Below are 19500 nucleotides of genomic sequence, written 5' to 3' on the forward strand. Positions count from 1 at the left end.
TTGATAGCCATTTAAAGGATAAAGACATCAAGGTTGGTGATAAAGTTCTTATGTACGGGGTACGTAATGAAAAGAAGAAATTGAAATACGCTGGTAAGGGACCATATCGAGTGTGTGAAATTACCCCGCAAGGGACCATTCGTGTGGAGATTCTAGATGGAGTTGAAACCATTGGATTCCTTAATGGGAGTAAATTCAAAAGATATTATGATCCTCTAAGCCAGGAAGAGTTGCAAGCCATCCATCAAAAGAAGGTTGCCAAGGAACAAGCAGATCTTAAAAAAATCCAAGCAAGAGTTGAGGCTCGAGAACGACAACAACGTCTTAGACGCCAATGAGAGGCTAATCTCGGAATCACGCAAGCATTTTTCGAGGACACGGATGACGACTCATTAGAATCTGAGCCACCCCTACGATACCCAATTGAGCTAAATAGCCCCTATGGGAAAGTACTATACAATGCCTTATTAGATACGGGAGCTAAACACAATTTCTTTTCCTATGGAGTTTGGTGTCAATTAGGGAAACCGACCCTATCCCCGAGTACGATGCAAGTCAAGGGCATTAATAAAAAGAAAACTGCTATTCTTGGAGTCCTTCAAACCCCTGTTGTCTATGACAATGGAAGCATAGTGCAGAGGTTTCTAGTCATGCCCGCGGGAGCTATGGAAGGCAACGTAAACCTGGGACGCACGTGGATGTTGGCAACCAAATGCACTATTGATTGGGATACTGGTAGTGTCACGAGGCGACCACCGACTCTTACCCCTATCATTCAAGCAAAGTCACCTACGTTGCAAACTCTAGCAAAGTTGAAGGATAGCCAACATTCACAAGCCAAGGTGGTTAACTCGTCTTTGCCGGCTACCCATGAACCTAGCACTTCAACACTTGTAGTTGCAACAAGCAGTAATATTGCAAGTACTCAACCTGCACGACCTAAGAGTACATATCAATGGGTCCCCAAGGCCTTACTTCCAACTACCTCAACCCTCCCATCCATTCCAAGAAAAAATTTCCCTGGAAAACCAAGAGCGTGCTCTAGGAGAGTCAAGACCAAATCACGATGGATTCCAAAACGACTATTAGAAGCCCAAGGCTACTATGATGGAAATGAGCAAATTTGGGTACCTAAACGTAAAATGTGTCCTTCCCTATCGACAACAAACCCATATGAGTCAACCAGTGTAACGCTAAAGCCAATGGCAGACCGTGGGAAGGGAAAGATCACAGAATGCTACACACCTAGTCCAAAGCTAGTTTGGGCTCCAAGGCAAAACCAATTTATTCCACTTAGCTCAGGAAGGGGGGAGTTCCCTGAAGCTTCTAGCTCCTCATGTAATACATCCATAGAGGTAAAAGCTTCTACACAGCCTCCATCTATAGTAGTGGACCTCCATGAAGCTACAAAAGAATCCACACCTCCCAGTGTTCAAGAATCACTTGATGAACCACTTCAAGTTCGATCCTGGGAGAGTACCTTACCACCCTTGCAACTTGACGAGGCACCTAGGGTAATAGAAAACTACTGGAAAAAATCCTCACCTATTACCAACTGGAACAACTGGTTTCAAAGGGTGACGACATCATTTCAAACGATATGATCTACCCAAGGAAAGGGGGAGTGTTTGTGGACATCCATTATTCACTTGCTTCCCTCTCAACCTTTCTCCCTGACCTCTTAATCTCCAATCTTAGGGAATGTATATATAAAGCCTTATACTCACAAAAAGAAGATAAAAAAGTAAAAGAGCAAGAGCCATAACACAAATCATAAAAACAAATTATGCACAAGAACACGACCCTTGTAATATTTGCACTCTAACCATAATCTATTTGCGTGTACAGATATGGCTAGTACGCTAGAGTCATCCACTCCTGCCTTGGGTGAGAGGTACCCTCGTTACTTTTCACAAATATTTCACATGGTCTTTCCAGTGCTTGCATGTGAATGGGATTTGATAGGTACGTTAGCATGTGAGAGGAATTTTGAGGAGTTAGAATGGTTGATACGTCTCTTGACCACGTCTGATCCATACTTAGTAGAGAGCGTTTCTCCCATTGCACAAGCCTACCCTTTTGACCAAGATGACTATAGGCGTCTAGTGACCTTCTTAGTAAACATGGGCACCTATGATGATGAAGAAAATTTACAGGACTACACGGATGGCACATATGGTCTCATGGATGATGACTTTGTTTATCTCGACGACGAGGATAGGGGTTTAGCCTTAGCGTTTCCCCCCAACCTCTACAATATTCTATTCCCTTGACTCTCTAGCGGAGTGCAAATAATTAGGTTAGGGTTCCTTATGTTTTTTGTTGTGTTCAATAAGTGTTGGTACCTTTTCCCACTAATGTGCCTCCTGGAGGTATTCCTTTTGTTTCCTCGTGTGTATAGGAGCGTGTTGCTATTGATAGGATTTGGACCTTCATGGAATCTTTATCTCCACTCACTCTTCAAATCAAGCGCGACCATCGACACAAACATGTGTTTCTTGTCCATTAGCATTGCCCCTTATCTTTTTTGCATCTATGATTGTCTGCTTTAATTGTGATTGGTAGGATAATATCCAGCACATTTGCTTAGTAACAAACATTTAATTCAATGTAATTTTTTGTCATAATCACTTGTCTAGGTTTAAAAATCAAGCAGTCCAACTAAGCTAGTTTGACCAAGTTAGGTGTTAGAGATCTTCTCTTAATACCATGGGGAATGCCTTCCTAATAATCAATGGTTACTTAGGTTCTTAATCCGATTTAGGCAGCATTGTGTGAAATGTACTAGGGCTTTCTAGTGGGCTTGACCCTATTGACCTTTAGCTTAAGTATTATAAAGGGAGTTTAAAAATCAAGCAGTCCAACTAAGTTAGTTTGACCAAGTTAGGTGTTAGAGATCTTCTCTTAATACCATGGGGAATGCCTTCCTAATAATCAATGGTTACTTAGGTTCTTAATCCGATTTAGGCAGCATTGTGTGAAATGTACTAGGGCTTTCTAGTGGGCTTGACCCTATTGACCTTTAGCTTAAGTATTATAAAGGGAGTTTACTAGTGTGATGAGCCTGGGGAGGTGTATCAGTGTTATATGACCCCCCAAAGTTACAAAATTAAAATGTTGAAAATGAACAAACAAAAAATCAAAGTGCCACACTGTAAAATCTTAAGCTGGAAGAGAAATCTCAGCTTGATTTGGTACTTCACTCACATGTATTGCCTATGGTACTAGAGCCCTAGAGGTTCACAGTGTGGGCGCTTTTCCTTGAAAAGCAAAAAACCCAAGGCATACAAAATAAGCACACACATCAAATTGAATCACTGTGAAAAGACTTTGGGGGGTCAAAGAAAAAGTAATCAGTCAGGCGATGATTTCATGAGAAATTCCTTTTATGGTAGCTTAACTACAAGGTCTTCTAGATATAGCCTCTAGTCACCCCTCGAACATGAATACTTGGCTCTCGAGATTAAACAACTTAATTGACCACAGAAAATTAAGAAGCTTACCCATGGTATTAATATTCGATCTCTAGTGCCTTACGACCGTCAAATTAGCGACTCCAAACTTGTTTAATTTTTTACCTTTACATCTGTTTATGCATTTGATTACATTGCAATTTAATGTTCATTGATGACAAATTGTTTGAAATTCTTTTACCAATCAATTTGTCTACCTAAAACAGCATATGCTTTTTAATCACTTATGAGAATGCAATTACTGTGCCAATGTTGTTTGATTTTGCAGTGACTGAGACATTCATCTCAAATGCTCTTCCACCTCGACGAACGAGCTTCAACTCAATAGCTTTCGAGGACGGAATCTACATCAGGAAGGGGGGCATGTTAACCCTCACGGCTCACGGACACCCCATCACCTACGACGGACGTGTATTATGTATTTGGTAGAGTCAGGTACCGGGCTTGTCGGACCAATAGGAAAAGGGTAAGAGTGATCGCCGATGAGAGGCGCACTCTAACTGGGACATTCAAGGGATTAGTTGGCTAAGCATGGACGCCCAAGTGTGAATGGGTGAGCTCATATAAAAGCCAACTAAACCTAAAATTCACTCATTCTCTCATTTGTGCAATAGAAGAGTGTTCTTGCTCCATCTCCATCTCCATCTTCTTCTTCTTCACCTCCTTGTGTGTGTGTGTGTATGTGTGTGTGTGTGTGTGAGAGAGAGAGAGAGAGAGAGTGTGATCGAGCATTGCTACGAAGGCACGGCGGCGGCGAAGCGGTTGAGCGCGGCACGATTGCAGCTTCTTCTTCATCGCGGCGAGAAATCCACCACGAAGGCGAGCGTAGAGCGGTGAGTGACACACCCTTTGCTCTCTTGAACTTGCTAGATTAGTCTTGTTGTGTGCTTGGAACCATTTGTGGCTCGCACACGGTGTATCGGCAAGTCCTTTGCTTCGACACTACGACAAGGAGCGCACATTGGCTTGCCTCTATTAATAGGGCTGTACAATACATGCCAAGAGAGGAAGAGTTACATGCCACAATTGTCTCCAAGACATGTTGGCATTGGCTTCTGGGAAGTACATCTCACAATATATGTGTATATATGTGTGTATGTGTGTGATATGTATATATGTATAATTATTTATTTATTTATTTATTTATATATAGAGAGAGGGAGGGAGAGACTCCGCATCCCAATGCTCGAGATAAACTTAGGTTTAGTGTAATCCCACCTACAAATTTTAAGATTTACCTCTAAATTTTAAACTTGAAGGTGAGAAAACCTACAAAATTTGGCAAAATTTTTGTGAAAAAACCTTCGATTATAGACACTTTATTCCTTAGATTTCTCATATATAAGTTTGCCGAGTTTTTGGGAAAAAAAAATTCAAGCTTTACAACGGAGAGGCTTTAAATCGCTTCCCCCAACCTTTATTTGATACAAGGTGGTAGGCGTTGAATTGATGATGGAGATTGAAACTAGGGGTGCACAAAGGATCCTCATTGTCAGATGTGATGCTTTTTGAGATGCTCCACACTTTTACACACAGGATTTGAATCTTTATCGCTAGGGTGAGAGTGAGACGCCCTACCTCTCACACATGCACGTGTCTTCTTGCTTTAGATGTGAAGTTGCAGATTATAAATCCAAAAATACTAATTTCAGGATAAAAACTAACATCGGGATCTCTAGACTATTTTTTACGCACGAGATCAAGTGACGCGGCTGCCATTGCCTGGAGACCATTGATCCCGTGTCAAATAGGCCTAGGTTAAAGAAACGTCGAATGCGGGTGCGGGGGGCGGAGAGAGAGAGAGAGAGAGAGACTGTGCTAGCCTAGGAGGAGGAAAATGGCTTGAAACTCAGCCTTCTGCGTTGAAAACCTCGATCTTAAACTTGACTTTTTATAGGCTTGGTGCATACCACCTCTCTCTCTCTCTCTCTCTCTCTCTCTCTCTCTCTCTCTCTCTGCCGTTCAACATGTCTCTTGCAGCCACAGCCCTTCTTCCAGGCGGATCCCAGCCCATAGCAAGCAAGCAAATGAGGCAACCATGTCGTCAAGCCAGCACTTGATCAAGGGCAAGGGCAAGCCTCGATGTCACGCCTTCTTCCCAGGTCTCCTAGATGCATTCCAAGGCATTGGCCCTACCAATGCAGGCCTCGCCTACCGTCAAAGTCCAGGGTTGTGGGGCAACGCCTCTGAGCCGTACATCTACTGCACATTGAATTCGACTTTGCAGTCCCTGGATGCATGACACATCAGCATGGAGAATCATTTTTGCTTTGTCCAATGACAGCATGGCAGGTCAGCAGGAAGAATTTCATCCAGTGTGCTGCACATCAAAGCAAGAATTGAGAGAGGGTGCATGCAACGAGTACGCTACAAATCAACAAACGAAATGTGCTCAATCTAATCGCCTGCACAATCACTATCACCCGAGCAATCAGTCTCAACAGTGCTTGCATTATCACCTGCCATGTGTTGAATGCCTATTGGCCCTGCTCCCCTGAATTTTGACGGACGGGAATAGTCGCCTACTGACCATTCTCGTAATCAAGGCGCTCGACCTCCGTCTATCGCCCGTAGGCGACCATTCCAATAATCAGGGCTCTCGGCCTCCGCTGATCACCCATGATTAACGGGAATGGTCAGTAGGCGACCATTCCCTACACCATCAAGGTTGTGGGTCAGAGGGTGACGGATCCCTTCATCTAGTGTAGTTTCTGGTGCAGAATTAGGCGTTGCAGCCCTTGGATGGGTGCCACATCAGCAAACGAAATGATTCCGAAGCATTGCAAATGATTATGCAGCACGTCAGTAAGCAAAAGGTCTCCCAATAGCCACCAACTCAACAAGTGGAAATTTTGTGCGCGACAGTAGCGAGACAGCAGTAATATCAACGACTGTGCGCTACGACAGCAGCCTACAACAACAACAACATCAATAGCTGACTGTGTGAAACTACAGTAGCGACAGTAGTAACATCAACTACTGTGTGCTATGACAGCAGGCTGCAACAACAATAACATCAATAGCTGACTGTGTAAAACTATAAATCATGGCTTTACCGCTAAGTGATCATTGAGCCAAGCAAGGGCATGGCCCCCCTCCCCACAACCTTGATGGCCGGGAATGGTCATCCATTGACCATTCCCTTCAGAAAGTGCTCCCACCATGGCTCTCGGCATCCGTCGGTCGTCATGTGGTCGCCCTTTCTTTCATGGAATAGCCAGTGGATGACCATTCCCTACACCTTGATGGTAAGATCCTTGCCATGTCCGAAGACGGCATGCCCTATTGGATTCACATATCTCATGATGGAGACATCCACACCATCAACCGGTTCGACTTTCATAGAGAGTTAAAATCTAGCATGACCGCCCACCAGAAGGTCGGTCCTATCACAGGGGAGATGTTCTCTTTTAACTACAATGTTGTATGTCCACCTTACATTAACTCCAAGTGGCAAAAAAGAAAGGATGTTCCAATCAATGTCAAGGAGCCTATCTTAGTGCACTACTTCACCATCATGGAGAATTACGCAGTTTTCCATGATAATCAAATGGTGTTCAGGTTGTACAACATGTGGATAGGACACACCATTATGTATGATATTAAAATGGTACCCCGAGTAGCAATACTACCAAGGTACGACACAAACGAGAAGAATATAAGGTGGATTGATTGTCCCAAAGACATGGGCAATTGCTTGCATTTTTTGAATGCTTGGGAAGAAGGTGATGAAGTGGTGATGGTAGGGATTGTGATTGAGAAAGTGGATCTAATATTTGCACTCAAATACAAGGATCTTGAGAAGATACAATGCAATTTGACAAAGTTTAAGCTCAATTTCAAGAGCGGAAGAGCGAGTAGTGAGCAAGTGAGCTGGCTAATATAGATGTTGGGAGGATAAATGGCAGATATATAGGTAGAAAGACGAGATATGCCTATCTATGCATAGCTGGTCCTTGGCCCAAATATGGAGGTGTATGCAAGGTGGACCTCCAAGCACCTCAACCCACAAATAGACCTACTCATGGCAAGCAAGGTGCAAATATGCTTGATGAACCATGCATTGTGGGTTGTCGAATCTATGGAGAAGACACATTTGGGAGTGAGCCCTTATTCGTACCCAAATCCTCAGACCCATGTCTCGATGAGGAAGATGGCTATTTCTTGACCTTTGTGCATGATGAGCAACAAGATTGCTCTCGATTTCTCATTATAAATGCTCAATCTCCTGAGTTAGCCATCATAGCAAGTGTCACCTTGCCCATATGAGTTCCATTTGGCTTTCATAGTCTATTTATTGATGAGGCGTACTTGAAACAACAAGAAGTGCAATGCTGATTAAAGAGGTTATTCAAGTTTTGTGTGGAGTCTTGCATCCACATAACAAGTCCACTTTTGGAGACCTTCAAGCTTCCAACTAGAACTTCACAAAACTTCTAAACAAGCCTGAAATTTTTGAAACATGTTTTGATGATGCTAGTCTCATATCTAGCAAGACTAAAACATGGAATCAACTTCAAAAAAAGTAGCCTGAATGGCAAAGGTTGTGGAAAGGCTTTCTCAATTGGTCTTAGATCTAAGATTTTGATGCCCAAGATCAAATCTCAATTAGTAGTTACGCATGTTTTCTACATACTCGATGACTTACTTGGTTGGATGTGTGTGATTTTTCCACATTCATAGGACCTACTAGGTCCAGCTTTCATAAGTGCGAATCTTTGCAAGATTCCCTTTCCCTCCTCCTTTTCTTCAACCGAACGCACTTTGCTTGGACTGTGTTCCTACGGTATGGAAGGCCGAAAATTGTCCACCTCCTTTTTTGGGAGAAAAGTGCATCCTTTGATCACTCTTACACATCTCTTACACACCCACCATTCTTGCACACATGGCGTACACCTATTCGTCAGAATGTTAATCACGTCCATAAGATCATGGCAAATAAAGAGGCCCTCCTACACCCCATCCTCTTTCTAATGTCTCGAACTCTGGACCTTTTCCTTAGAAGAGAATTTCAATCACCATTCTATTATATCTGGGCAGTAAAAGAAAATTTCAATTATCTCTCTCTCTCTCTCTCTCTCTCTCTCTCTCAACGAACACAAACTGACTTGTATCACTTAAAAACAACTCTAAGAATGCCCAAATGGTGATGCTTTCGACGGCAGTGAACCAACTATGAGAACTGAGTACAACTAGCCACATGGGCAAAATGGAAAAACCAAAAACCAAATGAAAAACCTCTCTTAAAGAGATTAGAATTTTCCCATGGTAAGCTAAATAAAGAAAGGATGCCATCGGTCTCCGAAAGATAGGTGCTTCCACCAAAAGCATACTCTCTCTCTCTCTCTCTCTCTCTCTCACACACACACACACACACATGAGGAGAATTTGTAATGACACATTTGGGAGTGAGCCCTTATTCGTACCCAAATCCTCAGACCCATGTCTCGATGAGGAAGATGGCTATTTCTTGACCTTTGTGCATGATGAGCAACAAGATTGCTCTCGATTTCTCATTATAAATGCTCAATCTCCTGAGTTAGCCATCATAGCAAGTGTCACCTTGCCCATATGAGTTCCATTTGGCTTTCATAGTCTATTTATTGATGAGGCGTACTTGAAACAACAAGAAGTGCAATGCTGATTAAAGAGGTTATTCAAGTTTTGTGTGGAGTCTTGCATCCACATAACAAGTCCACTTTTGGAGACCTTCAAGCTTCCAACTAGAACTTCACAAAACTTCTAAACAAGCCTGAAATTTTTGAAACATGTTTTGATGATGCTAGTCTCATATCTAGCAAGACTAAAACATGGAATCAACTTCAAAAAAAGTAGCCTGAATGGCAAAGGTTGTGGAAAGGCTTTCTCAATTGGTCTTAGATCTAAGATTTTGATGCCCAAGATCAAATCTCAATTAGTAGTTACGCATGTTTTCTACATACTCGATGACTTACTTGGTTGGATGTGTGTGATTTTTCCACATTCATAGGACCTACTAGGTCCAGCTTTCATAAGTGCGAATCTTTGCAAGATTCCCTTTCCCTCCTCCTTTTCTTCAACCGAACGCACTTTGCTTGGACTGTGTTCCTACGGTATGGAAGGCCGAAAATTGTCCACCTCCTTTTTTGGGAGAAAAGTGCATCCTTTGATCACTCTTACACATCTCTTACACACCCACCATTCTTGCACACATGGCGTACACCTATTCGTCAGAATGTTAATCACGTCCATAAGATCATGGCAAATAAAGAGGCCCTCCTACACCCCATCCTCTTTCTAATGTCTCGAACTCTGGACCTTTTCCTTAGAAGAGAATTTCAATCACCATTCTATTATATCTGGGCAGTAAAAGAAAATTTCAATTATCTCTCTCTCTCTCTCTCTCTCTCTCTCTCTCTCAACGAACACAAACTGACTTGTATCACTTAAAAACAACTCTAAGAATGCCCAAATGGTGATGCTTTCGACGGCAGTGAACCAACTATGAGAACTGAGTACAACTAGCCACATGGGCAAAATGGAAAAACCAAAAACCAAATGAAAAACCTCTCTTAAAGAGATTAGAATTTTCCCATGGTAAGCTAAATAAAGAAAGGATGCCATCGGTCTCCGAAAGATAGGTGCTTCCACCAAAAGCATACTCTCTCTCTCTCTCTCTCTCTCTCACACACACACACACACACACATGAGGAGAATTTGTAATGACACATTTGGGAGTGAGCCCTTATTCGTACCCAAATCCTCAGACCCATGTCTCGATGAGGAAGATGGCTATTTCTTGACCTTTGTGCATGATGAGCAACAAGATTGCTCTCGATTTCTCATTATAAATGCTCAATCTCCTGAGTTAGCCATCATAGCAAGTGTCACCTTGCCCATATGAGTTCCATTTGGCTTTCATAGTCTATTTATTGATGAGGCGTACTTGAAACAACAAGAAGTGCAATGCTGATTAAAGAGGTTATTCAAGTTTTGTGTGGAGTCTTGCATCCACATAACAAGTCCACTTTTGGAGACCTTCAAGCTTCCAACTAGAACTTCACAAAACTTCTAAACAAGCCTGAAATTTTTGAAACATGTTTTGATGATGCTAGTCTCATATCTAGCAAGACTAAAACATGGAATCAACTTCAAAAAAAGTAGCCTGAATGGCAAAGGTTGTGGAAAGGCTTTCTCAATTGGTCTTAGATCTAAGATTTTGATGCCCAAGATCAAATCTCAATTAGTAGTTACGCATGTTTTCTACATACTCGATGACTTACTTGGTTGGATGTGTGTGATTTTTCCACATTCATAGGACCTACTAGGTCCAGCTTTCATAAGTGCGAATCTTTGCAAGATTCCCTTTCCCTCCTCCTTTTCTTCAACCGAACGCACTTTGCTTGGACTGTGTTCCTACGGTATGGAAGGCCGAAAATTGTCCACCTCCTTTTTTGGGAGAAAAGTGCATCCTTTGATCACTCTTACACATCTCTTACACACCCACCATTCTTGCACACATGGCGTACACCTATTCGTCAGAATGTTAATCACGTCCATAAGATCATGGCAAATAAAGAGGCCCTCCTACACCCCATCCTCTTTCTAATGTCTCGAACTCTGGACCTTTTCCTTAGAAGAGAATTTCAATCACCATTCTATTATATCTGGGCAGTAAAAGAAAATTTCAATTATCTCTCTCTCTCTCTCTCTCAACGAACACAAACTGACTTGTATCACTTAAAAACAACTCTAAGAATGCCCAAATGGTGATGCTTTCGACGGCAGTGAACCAACTATGAGAACTGAGTACAACTAGCCACATGGGCAAAATGGAAAAACCAAAAACCAAATGAAAAACCTCTCTTAAAGAGATTAGAATTTTCCCATGGTAAGCTAAATAAAGAAAGGATGCCATCGGTCTCCGAAAGATAGGTGCTTCCACCAAAAGCATACTCTCTCTCTCTCTCTCTCTCTCTCTCTCACACACACACACACACATGAGGAGAATTTGTAATGACACATTTGGGAGTGAGCCCTTATTCGTACCCAAATCCTCAGACCCATGTCTCGATGAGGAAGATGGCTATTTCTTGACCTTTGTGCATGATGAGCAACAAGATTGCTCTCGATTTCTCATTATAAATGCTCAATCTCCTGAGTTAGCCATCATAGCAAGTGTCACCTTGCCCATATGAGTTCCATTTGGCTTTCATAGTCTATTTATTGATGAGGCGTACTTGAAACAACAAGAAGTGCAATGCTGATTAAAGAGGTTATTCAAGTTTTGTGTGGAGTCTTGCATCCACATAACAAGTCCACTTTTGGAGACCTTCAAGCTTCCAACTAGAACTTCACAAAACTTCTAAACAAGCCTGAAATTTTTGAAACATGTTTTGATGATGCTAGTCTCATATCTAGCAAGACTAAAACATGGAATCAACTTCAAAAAAAGTAGCCTGAATGGCAAAGGTTGTGGAAAGGCTTTCTCAATTGGTCTTAGATCTAAGATTTTGATGCCCAAGATCAAATCTCAATTAGTAGTTACGCATGTTTTCTACATACTCGATGACTTACTTGGTTGGATGTGTGTGATTTTTCCACATTCATAGGACCTACTAGGTCCAGCTTTCATAAGTGCGAATCTTTGCAAGATTCCCTTTCCCTCCTCCTTTTCTTCAACCGAACGCACTTTGCTTGGACTGTGTTCCTACGGTATGGAAGGCCGAAAATTGTCCACCTCCTTTTTTGGGAGAAAAGTGCATCCTTTGATCACTCTTACACATCTCTTACACACCCACCATTCTTGCACACATGGCGTACACCTATTCGTCAGAATGTTAATCACGTCCATAAGATCATGGCAAATAAAGAGGCCCTCCTACACCCCATCCTCTTTCTAATGTCTCGAACTCTGGACCTTTTCCTTAGAAGAGAATTTCAATCACCATTCTATTATATCTGGGCAGTAAAAGAAAATTTCAATTATCTCTCTCTCTCTCTCTCTCTCTCTCTCTCAACGAACACAAACTGACTTGTATCACTTAAAAACAACTCTAAGAATGCCCAAATGGTGATGCTTTCGACGGCAGTGAACCAACTATGAGAACTGAGTACAACTAGCCACATGGGCAAAATGGAAAAACCAAAAACCAAATGAAAAACCTCTCTTAAAGAGATTAGAATTTTCCCATGGTAAGCTAAATAAAGAAAGGATGCCATCGGTCTCCGAAAGATAGGTGCTTCCACCAAAAGCATACTCTCTCTCTCTCTCTCTCTCTCTCTCTCACACACACACACACACATGAGGAGAATTTGTAATGACACATTTGGGAGTGAGCCCTTATTCGTACCCAAATCCTCAGACCCATGTCTCGATGAGGAAGATGGCTATTTCTTGACCTTTGTGCATGATGAGCAACAAGATTGCTCTCGATTTCTCATTATAAATGCTCAATCTCCTGAGTTAGCCATCATAGCAAGTGTCACCTTGCCCATATGAGTTCCATTTGGCTTTCATAGTCTATTTATTGATGAGGCGTACTTGAAACAACAAGAAGTGCAATGCTGATTAAAGAGGTTATTCAAGTTTTGTGTGGAGTCTTGCATCCACATAACAAGTCCACTTTTGGAGACCTTCAAGCTTCCAACTAGAACTTCACAAAACTTCTAAACAAGCCTGAAATTTTTGAAACATGTTTTGATGATGCTAGTCTCATATCTAGCAAGACTAAAACATGGAATCAACTTCAAAAAAAGTAGCCTGAATGGCAAAGGTTGTGGAAAGGCTTTCTCAATTGGTCTTAGATCTAAGATTTTGATGCCCAAGATCAAATCTCAATTAGTAGTTACGCATGTTTTCTACATACTCGATGACTTACTTGGTTGGATGTGTGTGATTTTTCCACATTCATAGGACCTACTAGGTCCAGCTTTCATAAGTGCGAATCTTTGCAAGATTCCCTTTCCCTCCTCCTTTTCTTCAACCGAACGCACTTTGCTTGGACTGTGTTCCTACGGTATGGAAGGCCGAAAATTGTCCACCTCCTTTTTTGGGAGAAAAGTGCATCCTTTGATCACTCTTACACATCTCTTACACACCCACCATTCTTGCACACATGGCGTACACCTATTCGTCAGAATGTTAATCACGTCCATAAGATCATGGCAAATAAAGAGGCCCTCCTACACCCCATCCTCTTTCTAATGTCTCGAACTCTGGACCTTTTCCTTAGAAGAGAATTTCAATCACCATTCTATTATATCTGGGCAGTAAAAGAAAATTTCAATTATCTCTCTCTCTCTCTCTCTCTCTCTCTCTCTCTCAACGAACACAAACTGACTTGTATCACTTAAAAACAACTCTAAGAATGCCCAAATGGTGATGCTTTCGACGGCAGTGAACCAACTATGAGAACTGAGTACAACTAGCCACATGGGCAAAATGGAAAAACCAAAAACCAAATGAAAAACCTCTCTTAAAGAGATTAGAATTTTCCCATGGTAAGCTAAATAAAGAAAGGATGCCATCGGTCTCCGAAAGATAGGTGCTTCCACCAAAAGCATACTCTCTCTCTCTCTCTCTCTCTCTCTCTCACACACACACACACACACACATGAGGAGAATTTGTAATGACACATTTGGGAGTGAGCCCTTATTCGTACCCAAATCCTCAGACCCATGTCTCGATGAGGAAGATGGCTATTTCTTGACCTTTGTGCATGATGAGCAACAAGATTGCTCTCGATTTCTCATTATAAATGCTCAATCTCCTGAGTTAGCCATCATAGCAAGTGTCACCTTGCCCATATGAGTTCCATTTGGCTTTCATAGTCTATTTATTGATGAGGCGTACTTGAAACAACAAGAAGTGCAATGCTGATTAAAGAGGTTATTCAAGTTTTGTGTGGAGTCTTGCATCCACATAACAAGTCCACTTTTGGAGACCTTCAAGCTTCCAACTAGAACTTCACAAAACTTCTAAACAAGCCTGAAATTTTTGAAACATGTTTTGATGATGCTAGTCTCATATCTAGCAAGACTAAAACATGGAATCAACTTCAAAAAAAGTAGCCTGAATGGCAAAGGTTGTGGAAAGGCTTTCTCAATTGGTCTTAGATCTAAGATTTTGATGCCCAAGATCAAATCTCAATTAGTAGTTACGCATGTTTTCTACATACTCGATGACTTACTTGGTTGGATGTGTGTGATTTTTCCACATTCATAGGACCTACTAGGTCCAGCTTTCATAAGTGCGAATCTTTGCAAGATTCCCTTTCCCTCCTCCTTTTCTTCAACCGAACGCACTTTGCTTGGACTGTGTTCCTACGGTATGGAAGGCCGAAAATTGTCCACCTCCTTTTTTGGGAGAAAAGTGCATCCTTTGATCACTCTTACACATCTCTTACACACCCACCATTCTTGCACACATGGCGTACACCTATTCGTCAGAATGTTAATCACGTCCATAAGATCATGGCAAATAAAGAGGCCCTCCTACACCCCATCCTCTTTCTAATGTCTCGAACTCTGGACCTTTTCCTTAGAAGAGAATTTCAATCACCATTCTATTATATCTGGGCAGTAAAAGAAAATTTCAATTATCTCTCTCTCTCTCTCTCTCTCTCTCTCTCAACGAACACAAACTGACTTGTATCACTTAAAAACAACTCTAAGAATGCCCAAATGGTGATGCTTTCGACGGCAGTGAACCAACTATGAGAACTGAGTACAACTAGCCACATGGGCAAAATGGAAAAACCAAAAACCAAATGAAAAACCTCTCTTAAAGAGATTAGAATTTTCCCATGGTAAGCTAAATAAAGAAAGGATGCCATCGGTCTCCGAAAGATAGGTGCTTCCACCAAAAGCATACTCTCTCTCTCTCTCTCTCTCTCTCTCTCTCTCTCACACACACACACACACATGAGGAGAATTTGTAATGACACATTTGGGAGTGAGCCCTTATTCGTACCCAAATCCTCAGACCCATGTCTCGATGAGGAAGATGGCTATTTCTTGACCTTTGTGCATGATGAGCAACAAGATTGCTCTCGATTTCTCATTATAAATGCTCAATCTCCTGAGTTAGCCATCATAGCAAGTGTCACCTTGCCCATATGAGTTCCATTTGGCTTTCATAGTCTATTTATTGATGAGGCGTACTTGAAACAACAAGAAGTGCAATGCTGATTAAAGAGGTTATTCAAGTTTTGTGTGGAGTCTTGCATCCACATAACAAGTCCACTTTTGGAGACCTTCAAGCTTCCAACTAGAACTTCACAAAACTTCTAAACAAGCCTGAAATTTTTGAAACATGTTTTGATGATGCTAGTCTCATATCTAGCAAGACTAAAACATGGAATCAACTTCAAAAAAAGTAGCCTGAATGGCAAAGGTTGTGGAAAGGCTTTCTCAATTGGTCTTAGATCTAAGATTTTGATGCCCAAGATCAAATCTCAATTAGTAGTTACGCATGTTTTCTACATACTCGATGACTTACTTGGTTGGATGTGTGTGATTTTTCCACATTCATAGGACCTACTAGGTCCAGCTTTCATAAGTGCGAATCTTTGCAAGATTCCCTTTCCCTCCTCCTTTTCTTCAACCGAACGCACTTTGCTTGGACTGTGTTCCTACGGTATGGAAGGCCGAAAATTATCCACCTCCTTTTTTGGGAGAAAAGTGCATCCTTTGATCACTCTTACACATCTCTTACACACCCACCATTCTTGCACACATGGCGTACACCTATTCGTCAGAATGTTAATCACGTCCATAAGATCATGGCAAATAAAGAGGCCCTCCTACACCCCATCCTCTTTCTAATGTCTCGAACTCTGGACCTTTTCCTTAGAAGAGAATTTCAATCACCATTCTATTATATCTGGGCAGTAAAAGAAAATTTCAATTATCTCTCTCTCTCTCTCTCTCAACGAACACAAACTGACTTGTATCACTTAAAAACAACTCTAAGAATGCCCAAATGGTGATGCTTTCGACGGCAGTGAACCAACTATGAGAACTGAGTACAACTAGCCACATGGGCAAAATGGAAAAACCAAAAACCAAATGAAAAACCTCTCTTAAAGAGATTAGAATTTTCCCATGGTAAGCTAAATAAAGAAAGGATGCCATCGGTCTCCGAAAGATAGGTGCTTCCACCAAAAGCATACTCTCTCTCTCTCTCTCTCTCTCTCTCTCTCTCTCACACACACACACACACACATGAGGAGAATTTGTAATGTATCTACGTATGTGTGTATATATATATATATATATATATATATATAATATATATATATATATATATATATATATATATATATATATATATATATATATATATAATATATATATATATATATATATATATATATATATATATATATATATATATATATATATATATATATATATGTATAGCTCTATCTCTCTCTAAATCTTAGAGATCAATTTGACAAATCAACCTCAAGATTTGTTACTTAAAACAAGGGGGGGGGGGGGGGGGGGGGGGAAGAGAGAGAGAGATGAGGAAGGGAGGATTGCTCCAAACTCCCATAGAGCCAAAGAAGTGTGTGTGTGTGTGTGTGTGTGTGTGTGTGTGTGTGTGTGTGTGTGTGTGTGTGTGTGTGTGAGAGAGAGAGAGAGAGAGAGAGAGAGAGAGAGCTCCCATATAGTCAAGTAGAGCAAAATAATAATAAATATATAAGGTTACTCCCATCTCCCATAGAGCCAAAGAGAGATGATCTCAAAGAGAGGAAGCTCTCATAGAGTGAATGATATCAAAAGATATATGTGTATACGTACATAGGTGTGTGTGTGTGTGTGTGTGTGTGTGTGTGTGTGTGTGTGTGTGTGTGTGTGAGAGAGAGAGAGAGAGAGAGAGAGAGAGAGAGAGAGAGAGAGAGTATTATCACCATCAAAGGTTATAATATGACCTATGGACCCAAATCAAACATGTCAAATTCTTTATGCTAAGCTGATTAATGACTCTTGATTGTTGGAGTATGGAGATGAGAGCAACAATTGATTATCCATGAAGTAGCTCGAAGGATGAAAATGTGAGGAAAGAAAACTTGAATGTGATAAAATCCGAGCACTCAAGTAAGGTATGGAACTAATCCTATTGAACTTGCAAGCGGTATAGTGTGCAACAATGGAGAACACTTCTCAAATGCCTCAATACTATGGCTCATATCGAAGGGGGTGGGAGCTAAGTTAGATCACTACTCAGGTGCAAAGTGTGGATGAGAAGATAGGCTCAAGTATTTAAAGGTGAGTTCAACAAATCATCTTTGAGAGGTTAGTATGCTTTAGCGATTGATGGCAATGTGGTAATTTGGATTGTTATAAATTGTCATAACTTCACTATTTAGTTTGATGTTTAAACTCTTCAATCATCACGATAATATGACTAAGGCTATCATCATTCAATGTCACTATCTCATATCATCATTCATCATCAAAGCAAACAGGGTATCCGTTTTAAAGAATGATTTCTTGGTATGAAAATTCATATTCCAAACACATGGATCTCCTACCTTTTTTTAGTGTGTTGGGGCAATGAGATAATAATGGGACTACTCCAACTTCCTTATTGCAAACACATTTACCTTTAAATTATGTGAAATTTGATTAGGTTTAGTTCCACCTACCAAGTTACATGCGCACGCGTACACACACACACACACACACTTGGAGAGACGGAAAGAGAGAGCGGAGAGTCAATGAGAATGTTGGATGGTTTAAACTCATTGATACTTGCTTTTCCTCTCTCAATCTCATGTTCACCGAGCTACATTAGTAAACCAAGCTTCATATAATCTTTACATGTGATTAAGCCCATAGTTTTAAGGACCCTCAAACATAGAATTTTGGAAGAGTTTAGATGGCATCATGGTTGATCTTGAAAAGAGAGTGAGCTAGCATAAACAATGGAGAGACTTGTGAGCATTATGTTAGGCTATGTTATTTGAACACTTTTATTTCTGTCAATACAAAGTGATTAAGAGAGAATATCTCTTTTCATATTCAAACAATGATAGGTAGAGAAATAAGGCTAGAGTGCCTATCCATGCTATTAATAGATCACCATACATTGCATACACTTGATGTATAAAATATGTCCACTACCTAGCACAACATATAGGTGAACAAAGAGATAGGTGAACAAATATCTCAAGGCCAATTGTTTCAAAGTATAGTGAGAGAAAATTCTCAATGGTACTTTCTAGAGCTTCAAGTCCTCCTTCGTAAAGAACAATGTAGTATATAAAGATATCTTTTCGACTATATATATATATATATATATATATATATATATATATAGAGAGAGAGAGAGAGAGAGAGAGAGACTCATGCATCAACTTTTTTATGATAGCAATGCATTTTCTTGGTTATATATCAAGGTTATATATCCTATCTATAGATCCTAGACAATCGGACCATGCTACAAGAAAAAAAATGTATCACCTAAGTAGTTTGTCAATAGATCCTAGACAATTGGACCATGCTAAAAGAAAAAAAATGTATCACCTAAGTAGTTTGTCAACGAATGAACACCAAAGAATGGCATGTTCAATGGAGCAATATAGCAACTTGAAGCATCCAACAATTATTTTTAAGTTTCAAGAAGAATACAAAGGTAAACACATTGTTGTGGATGAATTTTCATTAGATTGTCTCTTAAGAGATTTTAAATGTCATCTTCTCCATTTTTTTATGTCACTATTGATAATTAGCTAGAGTTGCCTTATCATAGCTTTGAAGAACAATTTTATTTAGTAATGAACCATCCAACATTGTATTTGACACTACCTTATCTATTTGCACTACTTCATCGATGCGTAGAGTGTTTGCACATGTTACCACCTTGGGAGGAGGTAAGCGAGGAGAGCAATGCTTTATAAAAAAGCTTTTTTCAATAAACTTTACAAACCTATATATAAGAAATTTCATATATAAATTGACTAAATTCAAGATTTCTACACTAAATTTGAAGGTTTTCGCGCAAAAATTTGTAGGTTCTCATCTTCAAGTTTAAAA

The 19500-nt window shown here is 40.6% G+C and overlaps 1 protein-coding gene across 1 annotated transcript; it reads left to right on the plus strand.

Moving 5' to 3' along the window:
• The first annotated feature begins 6750 nt into the window (after positions 1-6750).
• On the plus strand, positions 6751-7359 carry LOC147454807 (9-cis-epoxycarotenoid dioxygenase NCED3, chloroplastic-like). Its single transcript, XM_086517073.1, has one exon. It carries the CDS (start codon positions 6751-6753, stop codon positions 7357-7359), a length of 609 nt encoding a protein of 202 aa, XP_086373199.1.
• Positions 7360-19500: the final 12141 nt, after the last annotated feature.

The sequence above is a fragment of the Adiantum capillus-veneris genome, chromosome 7, assembly GCF_014529385.1.
Source record: "Adiantum capillus-veneris isolate H3 chromosome 7, ASM1452938v2, whole genome shotgun sequence".
NCBI lineage: Eukaryota > Viridiplantae > Streptophyta > Polypodiopsida > Polypodiales > Pteridaceae > Adiantum > Adiantum capillus-veneris.

Excerpts from the sequence above, each read along its gene's own strand:
- LOC147454807 (XM_086517073.1), top strand. The coding sequence starts at position 6,751 with ATGCCCTATTGGATTCACATATCTCATGATGGAGACATCCACACCATC.